The sequence below is a fragment of the Manacus vitellinus genome, unplaced genomic scaffold (genome assembly GCF_001715985.3).
Source record: "Manacus vitellinus isolate BGI_N305 unplaced genomic scaffold, ASM171598v3 scaffold_12_pilon, whole genome shotgun sequence".
In the NCBI taxonomy this organism is placed as follows: Eukaryota; Metazoa; Chordata; class Aves; order Passeriformes; family Pipridae; genus Manacus; species Manacus vitellinus.
In genome coordinates, this window is record NW_021938949.1 from 16,990,153 (window position 1) to 17,003,129 (window position 12,977).

At 55.9% G+C, this 12,977-nt stretch overlaps 1 protein-coding gene across 1 annotated transcript in view; it reads right to left on the minus strand.

Moving 5' to 3' along the window:
• The window catches only part of CLCN7 (chloride voltage-gated channel 7), an 18,645-nt gene extending 6,210 nt beyond the window's left edge, over positions 1–12,435 (minus strand). Inside the window, 15 exon segments of the mRNA XM_029957860.1 lie at positions 272–332; positions 846–900; positions 1,071–1,187; positions 1,643–1,707; positions 2,126–2,219; positions 2,389–2,472; positions 3,125–3,187; positions 3,561–3,641; positions 4,360–4,469; positions 4,829–4,961; positions 5,505–5,570; positions 5,811–5,882; positions 6,517–6,588; positions 11,116–11,180; positions 12,402–12,435. Of these exon segments, the coding sequence (XP_029813720.1) occupies positions 272–332; positions 846–900; positions 1,071–1,187; positions 1,643–1,707; positions 2,126–2,219; positions 2,389–2,472; positions 3,125–3,187; positions 3,561–3,641; positions 4,360–4,469; positions 4,829–4,961; positions 5,505–5,570; positions 5,811–5,882; positions 6,517–6,588; positions 11,116–11,180; positions 12,402–12,435 (1,172 nt within the window).
• Positions 12,436–12,977: the final 542 nt, after the last annotated feature.

Below are 12,977 nucleotides of genomic sequence, written 5' to 3' on the forward strand. Positions count from 1 at the left end.
GGGAAATCCTTGGCAGGGTTAGAGCAGTGGTGGGATGCTGTGGGTCACAGCCCCAGCTGCAGGCAGTGAGAGACATGTGGCATTTTCCAGGGTTGCTGTTGCTCATGTTATAAGTGAGAAATTACAGCCTCTGCTCCAGCTGTAACCCCGGGGCTGAGGGGCATGGGTGTTTGATCCTGCCCCAATCTTGCCCTGCTTCTGTGCTTTGAGAGAGCACAGAAGGCACCAACCAACCCACACCAATCCCCTTCATTACCTCTTGAGCTCTTACCTGATCCGGAACATCGTCAACCAGTAATTGAGGGCATTGAACAGGGCCCCGAGGATCCCACCTGCACATGTGGGAGAGAAAAAGCTCAGCACGCAGGGCCCAGGCTGCCCACAACACAGGGAACCTGTGAAGGTCATCAACAACCCACCCAGCGTGACCAGCAACCCTGGGACACACAGACACTGTCCTGCAGACAGCCAGGACCTGCCACCAAGAGGAGCCTGGCAGCAGCAGCGGGCTGGCTGGGGACCAGTGTCACAGCACTGGCACCAGGCAGGTGAGGGACAGGCCAACTCCATGGGGACAAGGGCAGCTCACATGAGAGCAAGGGGCTACCCACAACTGCAATGCACTGACCCTGCTCAACACGGGTTAAAGGGGCTGGACTTTCTACCAGGGTTGGGCCAGGATCCAGCTCTCACCCCTGCATAAGCCCCACAAGCAGCTTCTACTCCAGAATTTAATGGATTCCCCATTCTCCCCAGGAAACTGGATGCCAAAGCTTTTTAGACCCAGACAGAGAACAGAGGAAATTATTCAGACTAATCAAATTGAAACGGCAGCACTGTCTTACCAACCACTCCCATAAAGATGAAGATAGGAATTTCCTGGATTGTGTATCCCATTTTCTGCAAGCAAGAAAGAAGTGGGTTTCAGATCTCCTGGCCCATCTGCAGTCCCACAGCCAGTCACTGACTGCTGGGACACCACAAGTCTGTGTCAGCAAGAGGCTTCCAGAGCTGCCCCAAAGTCCCCCTGGCCACCCCACAGCCCTGCATGGGGAACTCCTGTGCCATACCTCGCTGTCAAACCTGCCGAAGTTGATGAGCCCAGGGCTGGAGAGATCCCAGGCATTGCCATGGTAAACGCTCAGGACAGAGTTCAGGGTGAATGTGGAGATCATGGAGGCAAAGAACTGGAAGGAGATGCAGCCCAGAGTCACTGCCAGATGCCCCCCATCCCTGCTCCCTCACTACGTGCCCCTTAAACTACCCCAAACCACCCCCCAAGGCCCTTGGGTAGGGCTTGGTGCCCACAGTGTGGTGGGGACAAGAGGCCACATTCCTTAAGGCAGCACTTTGGGCAGCTGACCAGGGGCTCACTCCTTTTGCCTCTCTGTTGCCCTGTGGTACAGCCCAAGGCAGCTCCCTTGGAAAGGAGTTGGTAGCAAGATGGAGCTCAGACAGGTCCAAATTCAGCCCCTGAGGACCAGGACACAGAAGGGGAGCTGGAATGCTGTTCCCTGGCATGTGTTACACACAGCTGCCTTGCTGGGGCAGGGATGAGAGGAGGCCTGGGGCTGCAGGGCACTGGGAAAAGGCAACACCTCACACCAGAGCCAGCAGTCTTCCATTGCTTCCCAGCACTTACAATTCTCCAAGTCAGGAACTGGTTCCAGAAGGAAGCTCCTTCCTCCAAGCTGAACAGGACACCCCCTGCAAGTACAAGACACAACACCTTCACAAGGGGCACATGACACCCTTGGCTCAGAGCACCAGCCAAGGCACCCAAATTCACCCCATCCCATGTGCCCCACACCAGCCAGAGCTCCCAGGTTCCAGCAAAGGCTCAGGCAAGCCCACCAAGCCATCAGAGATGTACTGATCGCAGTGAAGCCCCTCAGTGCCTTCCTCCATCCCAGGGAGGCAACGTTTGGGATCCAAGACTCCTTCCTCTCTTCCCAAGACCTGCATGGCACAGCAGGAAAACTTGGAGCGGGGTCAGACACTTCACACAAGGGCTCCTGCAGTGCTCTGTGCAGATCCTGGTAGCTGTCTCCAAGCAAGTGGGAGCAATATCCTGAGGAAATCCATATCCAGGCAGTGCTCTGTGCCAGGGAGCCAAGATACACACCCACAGGGGCACCAAAGGCAGCTGAGACACCAGCAGCAGCTCCAGCTGAGACAAAGTCCCTCTTTTCCGTGTCTCTGCGGAAGTACTCGAAGATCTGAAACATCAGAGCAAAGGCAGGTTTAGGGCTGGGCACAGGCATGGGTTCAGGGGAGACAGGGGGTATGCCCTGTATGATCCTAAGCCCCCAGTGTGACCCCAAGGAACAGCCTGGTCTGGCACAGGAGGGGCACCTGCAGCACAGCCCCTCGGACCCCAACACCAACCTTGAAGTCTCGCTTTAGAGATGTGGATCTTCCCTGGGAGATCCCAGCAGCAATCACAGCTCCAGAGTGAATCATGGGTCCTTCCTACGGGTCAGAGAGCAGAGTCAGATGGGAGAAGGAAGAACAGGAATGGTTGGATGTTGCTCACCAGCTTGCAGTCCTGAAGCTGGATGGGAGGATTTCTCTTGGGGAACTTGACATTTTCCCCCTTCCCATCCCTGGAAGTGTCCAAGACCAGGTTGGGCAGGGCTCTCAGTAACATGGTCTAGTGGAAGGTGTCCCTGCCTATGGCAGGGGGGTAGAACGAGAGGAGCTGTAAGGTCCCTTCCAACCCAAACCACTCCATGATTCTATGAAATCCTTATTCTAGCAAATGGCTCCTGCAGCCACCTCTTGTTCCCTCGAGCTGAGGAGATACATTTCCCTTGCCTGCCTTAGATCCCAGCAAGCCAGAAAGGTCCTAATGAAGCACCCAAGTCTGCCCCATCTAATATTTGCAGGGACAACTACCAGTGGACACACAGGCTGTTGCTCTCCTGCCCTCAGCTGAGCCACACACAGGCTTGTGCGGTGGCACCATGTGCCCCAGGGGCTCCCCAAGCCTGGCCACACCAGTCACTTTGGCACCAGCAGATACCAGGGAATACACTGGGAATTATTACAGGGCCCCCAGTGCCCTGTCCCCAGCACAGGAACAGGCCAGCAGTGGGTACCAGCATGGCAGCAGTGTCATCACCTTCCCAACAGCCAGGCCGCCAACCACCGAGAGGATGACCCCGCAGACTTTGATCACCAGGGTCTGCAAAAGAGAGACAGGCACAGCTCATCACAGGGGTGGCACAAGGAACACAACCCCAGCAGCCTCGGAGGACACAGACCCAGCCAGCCCTGGGGCAGGAGCCAGTGACTGGGGGGAACTTGTGATTCTCAGCCCCCCATTGTGGCAACGAGGTTGGTGAATTTTCTTCTTGGCCAGAGCAAAAAATTACCCAGAGCTGCTCTTCCCAGCGCCAGCTGCTGATGCCAGGGCAGGAGGTTTAACCCTTGGCACTGGGGGTAACAGTCACAGAGCTGGGAGCTCGTGCCAGCTCCTCCTCTGCCACAACATGGGCAGGGACCACCCCATGAGGACACAACATGCCCAGGCCATCCCACCACCTCCCGCTTCCTACCTTGAGGCGGACAACGTGTGGAATCTTCACCCCGTTGAGATAGCACTTGATCTGGGGAATGCCACTGCCAGCTGCCACGGGCTGCAGGGAGCAGGGAGAGGGTGAGGGGCTGTCACACACAGGATGGGGACACACTGGCCACCTCACCCTGTCTCTCAGGACAGGGTGCACCCAGCACGCCCTCAGGGAGGCTCTGAGATGAGGCCAAAGCTTATCTACAGGCTCTGGAGGTAGGTTTGAGGGAGGCACCCACTTCCTAAGGGAAAATGTGCCAGGGAGAAGGAACTGGCTGGGTTCTTGGGGACGGTCCTGTGTTCCCCCATTGTGTCATGGCAAGAGGCCTGGTGCTGTAGAAGGTTCATACTTGGTGGCCAGGGAGAACAAGGGCAAAGCCACAAGGAAGACACTATGGATTAGGGTGGTCCATAGGGAGTCACAGTCTCCAGCTTGTCCTCCAGAGTGTGACCCTGAGGCACCCAGCCAGATTGGTCTCTGTCAGGGTTCATGTACACCCAACAAGGAGAGGCTGAGCTGGGGCCAGGGCTTGGGAGAGCTGCACCCACACCCAAGGCTGGAGCACACCCTCTGCCCCAGGCTGCCAGCAAAGGGCAGCACGTCCCAGCAGTCTGACAGCCCCAGGGAAACTCAACAGCACAGCTGGAGCCAACACTGAGGAGCTGGGGCTACCAGGAGCCATTTTGGCAGAAGCACATTTGCTGTTACATAAATTTGAATGTTTTCTGGAGACATGATCCTGCTTTGCCCATTTAAAGAACCCAGAGCAGTTCCAAACTCTTACCTCTATGAAAGCAACGATCACAGAGCCCACCATCACCACGCTGGCATTCAGGGTGGCCCAGAGCAACAGGGAGAAAGAGAGGCCCCCTTTGGCTGTGAACTTGTCAATGTCTGGGGCAGCAGCTCAAGGAAAGACCAGCATTGCTGGGGTACCACCCCTCCCACCACAGAATGGTTTGGGTTGGAAGGGACCTTAAAGATCATCTAGTTCCAAACCCCTGTCATGGGCAGGGATAACACTCACTACAGCAGGTTGCTCAGGGCCCCTGTGCCCTTAGGGAGGAGCCTCATCTGCTAGGGCAGTGCCCAGCCACAGCTCAGCCTGGCAGCACCTTGGGCAGCAGGGTCTGTGCCACCAAACCCAGTCTGGGGAGCACTGCTCTCTTGCCCCCAGCACCCTTCTCGTGGCTTCCAGGAGCAGAGATCCTGCAGCTCCCAGCTAGCTGGTGGTCACTGCTCCATGAGGATACTGTCCTTCACCACCCTGTACTTGAGCCCAGCCAGGTTCTCCACCACGATGTCGATGAAGCAGGCGACGAGGCCGGTGAGGATCCCGATCATGGCGCAGATCACCCAGCGCTTGATCTCCACTGTCCGGAATGCCTGAGGGGCAGACAGCAGTCAGACCCTGCTGCCATCCAGCCCAGCCCCTGTCAGCTTCCAGGGGACCCCAACCCACCCCAACACAGCCCCAAGGCTGGGCAGCTCAGAGGAGAGCCAGGGAGCACCGATGCGGGCTGACCGAACTTATTTATTTTATTTATTTTAAGCCAGTGCCCTTGCCCCTCTGAGGGATCCCTAAGGTGCTTTTCCAGCTTGCCTGCCTCTGTCAGGCCACTCCTGTTGGGATTCTTGCTGCCCCCAGGGCAGATGCTTCATGTGACTCCAGAAGTCCCTCTGCTCAGGGACCTGCCCCATGACACCATACGGACACAGATTAGCTCTCGTTCCAACCACCCCATGCTGGGTTCTTCCTCCTGAGATTTTATGGCTCATCATAAGTTGGTCAGTGTCTATAAACCCATCCCAGCTCACACACTGAGCACAACCTCCCCTGGCATGGAGAGGCCCCCCTCAGCAGCCTGGCAGGGGGAACAGCTTCCATGGGCTGGGGAGAGCAGGCAGCTGGGTCACAGCAAGACTCACCGCGTGGTTTATCCTCCTCTCTTCCTCCAGGAATAGCTGGTTTTCACTGTTGTCATAGTCTAAGCTCTAGTTCAGGAAAGGGAGATGCTGTTACCACCCAGTGCAGGGGAGGAGACCCCCATGCTGGGGAGCACTGCCCTCAGCCCCTCACACTGCTCCTCCACACCCTTGTATCATTTTCCTCCCTCAATTCCACTCCTTCCCCACTGAAACCCCCCTAAGTGAGCAGCCATGAGCCCTTGCCCCTCATACCTCACCTGCAGCATCCCAGAGGGCAGAGCAGAGATGGGGGAGATGGGCACTCACCTCGTACTTGAGCGACAGGAGCTTCTCATTGTGGGGGATCTCGTTGGGACGCTGCCGAGGGAGCTCTGTCTGCTGTGGGATGTGATGCACGCGTTAGGATGGTGAGGTCTGAGTCCAACCCTCCCCTATGCTGTGCAACTGCTGTTTTAACTTGTTTTTATGCTCAGGGAGGACTGTAGGTGCAAGCTGGCTGGCAGGCCGGGATCTCGGATGATTTTCCGCCAGTTTAATGCAGCTGGACCAGCTGTCAGGTGTGCACCCTCACCCAGTACCTCTCCACCCCTCGGGCAGGATGTCTCTCCAGGAGCAGGTGGAGGGTTTGCCCAGCCATGTTGACCCAGTACTGCCTCTGAGCAGCTCCGTGCCCTGAGGGAGAGCAACCTTTCACCTCGGCAGGAAATTCCTTTGGCCAAAGGCAAGGAGCTATTTCAAGCATGTCCATGTTTTTGGGCAGAAATCAAACTCCCTTTCCCAAACGCCTTTGACTGTTCAAGCTGTTCCCAGCTCCGAATTAGAGCATTTACTGAGGATGCCAGAGGGGCCCCCGGGGCAGCAGGAGCTGCCCATGCCATGAAGGTCACCCAGCCCAGGAAGAAGCACCAGAGTCCCCATGGAACAAGCAGGATGTGAGGGGGGAATAACAGCAGCTGTTAGTGGAAGAAGGGAAGGTGTCTCAGCAAGAGTAGACCCTCCCTGTGCCACTCACCAGCTCATGGATGTCCTCGTTGAGGTCCACATTGCTCAGCTGCCCGATGCGCAGGAAGGAGGAAGGAGTGAGCTGAGGACAGAAGGGAAAATGAGGTCAATTCCTGAATGCACTGCAAGTCTCAGCAAGAGGAAGGAGCAGGCATGCAAGATGCTCCTGCTCTACCTCCCACACTGAGTTCTGCCTGTCTGCCCACTGCCAGAGCCCCCCCAAAACACAGCATCCTGCTCTCAGAGCACACACTGAGGAGGTGGAACCCACCATCCCAGAGGGAACCAAAGCCAGCAGCAGCCTGTTGGGATTTGGGCAAGCTGCTCCAACCTGTCAGCTGGCAGAGCCAGCTCACATGGGGAAGGTGCCAGCCAGGAGCAGCTCATTCAGGGCTGGCCACCACAAACCTCCAGCCACAGAGCGCAGTGCCCAGCGACACGTTCCACGCTGCCCTGGGGCTGGGGAGGGACAGAGCCTCTGGACAAAGCCCCACCTCCACAGCCACAAGCCCAGCCAGCAGTGAAGGATGGCTGAGGGCACATCTGGCTCTGCCATCTGCTCCAGGGCAGCGGTTCCCAGCCGGGGGGATGAGCAGTGTGTTTGCCACCCTTGGAGCAGCCGGGCGTGGAGTGACAGCCATGCTGGCTGCCAGCCAGCAGACACCAGAGGAAGTGGGCAGAGCCTCGGGGACATCAGTGCCTTCCTGAGTCGGCCCCAGTGCAATGCTGGGAAGGAGCATCTGCATCTCCCTCCGAAGAGCAGGTTCTCCTTTCGCTGGTGACCATTCGGGCTCCTTACTGGCAGTGCGGTTGCATAACGCAGGAGTTTTTGGGCTATTTGAGGCAACTCTGTCTCCTGGTTGAGACAGGCAGGGGCTCGGGCTGCAGCTGAGCCAGCCCCCAGCTGGGCAGTGCCATGAGGGGACTGGGGGGAGCAGGCAGCTGCTGTCCCTGCTCACTGTGAAACACAGGGATGCACGAGGGTGTGAGCAGCGCTGTCACTGAGCACAGCCCAAACACCTTTAAGGTGTTCCCCTCCAGAGCCTCACTGCTCCCCAGCTGCCAGGTTAAAGGACTGCAAGAGTGGCAAGGGACAGTGGGGCCCTGGCATGTTGGTCCCTCCCTGCTGGCAGGTCCCAAATCGAGTCCCCGCTGCTTTAATCCCCACGGATCCCGTCTGGAACGTGCAGGTCAGAGCAGTTGGGAGCCATGCACGTCACTGCAGATGAAGAATATCCCTTTGTGTTTGCAGCCTGACCTATTTTCCCATTTCTCTGTCTGCTCCACATTCTCATTCACTCCCTGACCTGCAGACAGGTTCTGCTCCAGCTTCTCAAACCATCTTTGGTGCCCTTTAGTCCCAGCAGCCCAAGCCCAAAGCGCTCCATGAAGCTGTTTTCAGGCACTGATTTGGCAAGATCAGCCTGGGCTTTGGTTCTGGTCTGTGATGGGGCTCCACAATCCCTGTGGAAAGGATCCAGGTGGACCCTTTTCCTGGCTGTCACAGCAGACCACTGTGGGCTCCTGCAAGGGGGCACACACAAAGCTGTCACCTCCCTGGGTGGGAACTTAGGCAGAGTCACGAGCTGGAAGCAGGAACTGCCTGTTTCAGTGCCCAGCTGTTCTGGTGGCAGGCAGAGGTCCCAGCCAGGCCCTCGCCATCCTGAGGAGGGGGGAAGGACATGGTGCTCACCCTGAAGCCTGGGAGGGACAAAGCTGAAAGAAACCCACCTCCACCTGGCTTCAGGAAGCACAAAGATTTAGGGCTCCTGTTAGAGGCCACGTGTCCAGGGCAAGATCAAGGACACGAGATGGAAAAGGTCACTCACACCCTGTCCCCTCCTCAGGCCTGGGCTCAGACCTTGGACAGGACCAGCCCTTCAGGGAAAATTCTCCTTCTGTTAGCTACAAGGTTCCATGGAAAGACCAAATGTGGGTGAACCAGTGACACCACACCACATCCCCCACTTCCCTGTGGAGCAAGCAGCCAGGGCACAGCAGCTCAACTCCCAATGGATCAAGCACCAGCAGGACCCAGATGAAAGGAAAGGAGCAGCAGCTGAACCTGAAGCTGAGCTTTGTTAGACAAGCAGTGTATTTTTAACATGCCCCACCCCCCAAGCCTTGGCATCCCTCTGGCATCTGCGAGCAGAGGGCTGGCTCTTGTCTCAGGAATCACATGCCAGGAGGGCAGGAAAAGGCTACTTCCATCAGCACTCAATTCTGGTAAGAGGAAAAGGAAGGATTCAGGCAGCCAGGAGCCAAGACAGAAAGTTATTTGTGCACAGCTCAAAGATTCACCAAGCAATGCCCTCCTTGGGATGTTTTCAAACTCGGGCCAAGGCAGCTGCTGATCCTGAGTACGTGTGATGTTGGTGTGACCATGGCACACAGAGATATCTCCACATAACAATATGCACTGCTGCCAAAACCCAGAGAACATGGATGGGTTAACAGCTCTCCTGTCCCAGGAGAGGCCTTGGGATCAGCTGAGCCTGACTGCAACAGCAGCACATGAGATGGCACCCAGCCCTTGGCACTTGCCCCATTTGGGTGGTAAAGTTAATTCCTTACCCACTTTGAGCTCTGCAGAGAGGTGCCTGGAGCCTTGAACTGAACCAAAGCTGCTTAACATGTGTCAGTGGGGCAGTAGGAACAGTGGTAGGCAGGGCTGCTCCTCAGAGGGACCTCACCAGGCTGCAAGGAAGCCCCCAAAATTCAACAGAGGCAAATACAAAGCCCTGCACCTGGGATGGACGAGCCCCAGTGGTCAGAAAGCAGCTTTGCTGAAAAAGTCTTGCGGCAACCTGGTGGGTGAGTGGAGTAGTGGCACAAATCTGGAGTGGAGATGGTCAAACACCTCCTGTGTGGTGCAAGGTCACAGCCAGAAGGTCTGGGAAAGGGATCCCAGGGCTCCACCTGGCACCTGCAGCAGCACACCTGGGAGCTGGTGTTCACATTGGGGGCCCCAGGAAAGAAAGGCACAGAGTCACAGGAGTGAGTCCAGCAAGACAGTCAGGGGCTGGAGCACGTGGTAAGACATACAAGGAGAAGCTGGTGCCTCTCAGGGAGATCCTTATGCCAACTCCAGACACCCAACAAGAGGTTACACAGAGGACAGAGCCAGACTTTCCTCAAAGTTTTGCACTGATGGGACAAGAAGCAGTGGATAATCTGCAGTAAAAGAACTTCTGCCTTAGTTATTAGAGCCAAACATTCACCCTGTGGGTGATGACACCTTGAACATGGGGCCAAAGAGGGTGCAAAATAGATACCCAAATCTCCACTGGATGTGGCCCTGAATGACCTGGTCTAAGGGACCTGCTCTTAGCAGGGGCTGGGCTAGAGACTTTCCTTTCCCCTTCATCAAGCTGGTTGTTCCCTGCAGGACATCACCTACCCCCAGGGGCCCAGCATGAAGAGTCCCCCCATACACTGCACAGGGCTGTTGTCTGAGTGAAGTTAAAGAACTGATTCAGACACTGAGCATTTGCATTTCATCTTTTAGGGCCACCCCTACTCACCAGCCCGTGCTCAGTAACGAACTGGAAGCACGTGACTCTCCCTCATCGATGAGATAAAGCACAGCACAGACCACAGCAGGAGCCCACAGCTGTATTACAGAAGCTGTGGGAGGGAAGGAAGAGGATTTCCAGTCCCCAGGGCCCTCTTGGCCCTGGCACACTCTGCCAAGAAGCCTCTGATACCAGCCTGGGTGAAAAGACAGCTCCAGGCTGTCATCAGGTCCCTGTCACAGGAAACCCCCTCACTGGTTATGGCAGCGAATGGGGGAGATGAGCTGAAAGGCTTTTGAAATCCCCTCCTCTGACACACAACCACAGCTGAGACAGGCTTCAAACCAACTCAGCATCACCCCCAAAATGCTCCATAGCAGGAGAGAACAGGCTCATAACAGGGGAGAGGGGCTAACCTCCAGGGAGGTGATGGGAGAGAAAGCATTATGACTCTCCCCGAGGTGTCACCACTCAGCTACAATTTTGCTTCCAGCCTCCCACTGCCATTCCAGGGCACAGCTGCTCCTTGACCCTCACCTGCACGAGGCTGGGAGATGCCATTATTGCCCTGGCCTTTCTCCAGGCACCCTGTCCCATGTGTCCCCTCTGCAGAGGAGCAGCACAAGGAAAAAGCACTGCCACAGTCCCTGACCATGTGAGCACCCAGCAGAAAACTTCCTGAAACCCCTCTGCTTGGAGAAGCTCCTGCTACCACCTGAAGGCAGTGGCTCTCCAGGGAGGTCACCTCCAGACTCCCAACAGCAGGGACAAGCAGCCTCTCTGCTGGTACCCTGGGGTGTAATATCTGCAGCCAATCTGCCAGGAATCAGGGCTCACTACAGCAGATTTCTCTTCTTCCCCTCCGACCACCAAGTTTTTCTGACTGCAGCCCAGTCACTAAGGTTGCATTTCGCATCCTGTTACTGGAGAGTAACAAGACCAAGAAAACGAGACCAACAACACCCAGAGATGCAGAATAAACACACAGGGGGTTAAGAAGGACGAGCTGCTCAGCAGCAGCAGCCTGTTCCAGGCACACTCTGGAGCAAGAGCATTGTACCAATCCCAAAGTCAAGGCATTTCAGCACAAATACCTTTGATGGTAGCGAAGAAGAAGAGTTCTTTGTCAAAAAAGGCCTAACGATAGAAATTGGCTGCTCTTACTAAAATTGTCCATCCACTTTCCAGCCTGAGAACTGACACAAATGGCTTGAGAACACAGGTAAAGGACAGTCCACAGCAGGAGTGATGCTCAGCTGTACAGGCAGACTCTCAGTTCTTGATATGCTCAAGGGACTGGAAAGCCCTGGTGAGAGGATGAAGGCTTAGTCGGGTCTGGAACAGCACTCAACTGGCCCCAAAACCAGAGAAGACTTCAAGCATAGCCCTGTAGCATCCCCTCCATAGTCATAGGTGTGTTTATCCACCCCCTTCTCACCTCCTGCCCTCAAGCAGGTCTCTCTCAGCTGTTCAGCTGGGGAGCTGCAGACCCGTGTTTCCTTTGGCTGCCTTAAGATCACTTTCATTTTCATTAAACGAGCACATGAGAAAGGGAAGAAGCTCCACTGGGGACATTTTATTGTATTACCACAACCCAAGTTTTAGTCTCCCCTGAGCTAAGCAGCTCCAGCCTTTCTTTGTTCCTCTGCCAAGGCTGTCCTGCCCTCCCACTTCAATCCATGACTCCACAGCATCTGGGGCAAAGGGAGAAGCAGCTGCCCTACACTGAAATGCAACCCCAGTGCTATGGTGACAACCCAGCCAGGTCAGTGCCACTGCCAGGCACAGCTCCAGCCAGGGATTCACTCTCCTCCTTTGCCAAGGAAAATGCCAAGCAGTGCCTTGTCACCAGCTGAGAACTCAGCTGCCCGTGCTGTGAAGGGACACAGTGATGATAAATCACATTGTCCGGGCTGAGTCTTCACCTCCAGCTGCCCCTGCTGCAGAAGAGCTGAGGCATTTCTTCCAAGCCAACAGGAAAACTTTTTCCTAACTGACCTGCAGCCACGGGATCTGGTTAATCCCTATTTCAACACCCTGCAGACCCGCAGGATTCCACACATGCTGAGAATACACAGGGTCCTGTTGTGCTGCCCAGGAGGATTACTTTTATTTTCGCTCCAGAACAGCTGCCATGGCACAGGTGTCTCCTTCCAGACTCCATTCCCCACTCCCACAGCACTCCACGAGGCTCTTCCAGCCTAACGAGCCTTAAATTTCCCTCTAATTAGCTGGCTGTTCTGACTTGCCCAGGAGCAGGGCAGCACGGAATCATGCTGTGTGAGACATCCTTGCCAACAGCTGCCAAAAGCTGGCACTGCTCCTCCCTATCTAAGCTCAAGTCTCCCAGAAAACTTCATGGAAAATCCAAGGACATCACCTTGAGACAGTCCCCCTCGCACCTGGTGCTCCATGGACCCAGCCTGACATCCCACCCACATCACAGCCCAGCCCAGCCTGCCCAGCCTCAGCTTTGCTCTGTAACATGTGCCAAGTGCCTTGGTGTTCTTCACCGAGTGGCATGTGGAGGGGAGACTGCCAGGCAGGCAGCCCGAGTGGGTACACTGGAGAGAAGTTCCCCTCACTTAATTACCCAAAATCTATTTGCCTGAAGTCCAGACCCACCCCGGACTCGCTTTTTGCCAGTGTGGCCTGACAAATGCTGCACAATGCCCTCCACACCAGTGTCAGATGTCTGAGCCCAACCTGTTGATCTGGGCAGCAGCATGTCAGGCAGGGGGCTCTGCGTCTTTTGGCATAAATCAATTTAGTAGTGATGAATTTTACATGGGCAGACAGGGGGAATGGCTTTAAAGATGAGAGATTTAGATTGGATATTGGGGGGAAATTCTTCCCTGTGAGGGTGGGGAGGCCCTGGCACAGGTTGCCCAGAGAAGCTGTGGCTGCCCCATCCCTGGAAGTGTCCAAGGCCAGGTTGGACGGGGCTTGGAGCAAC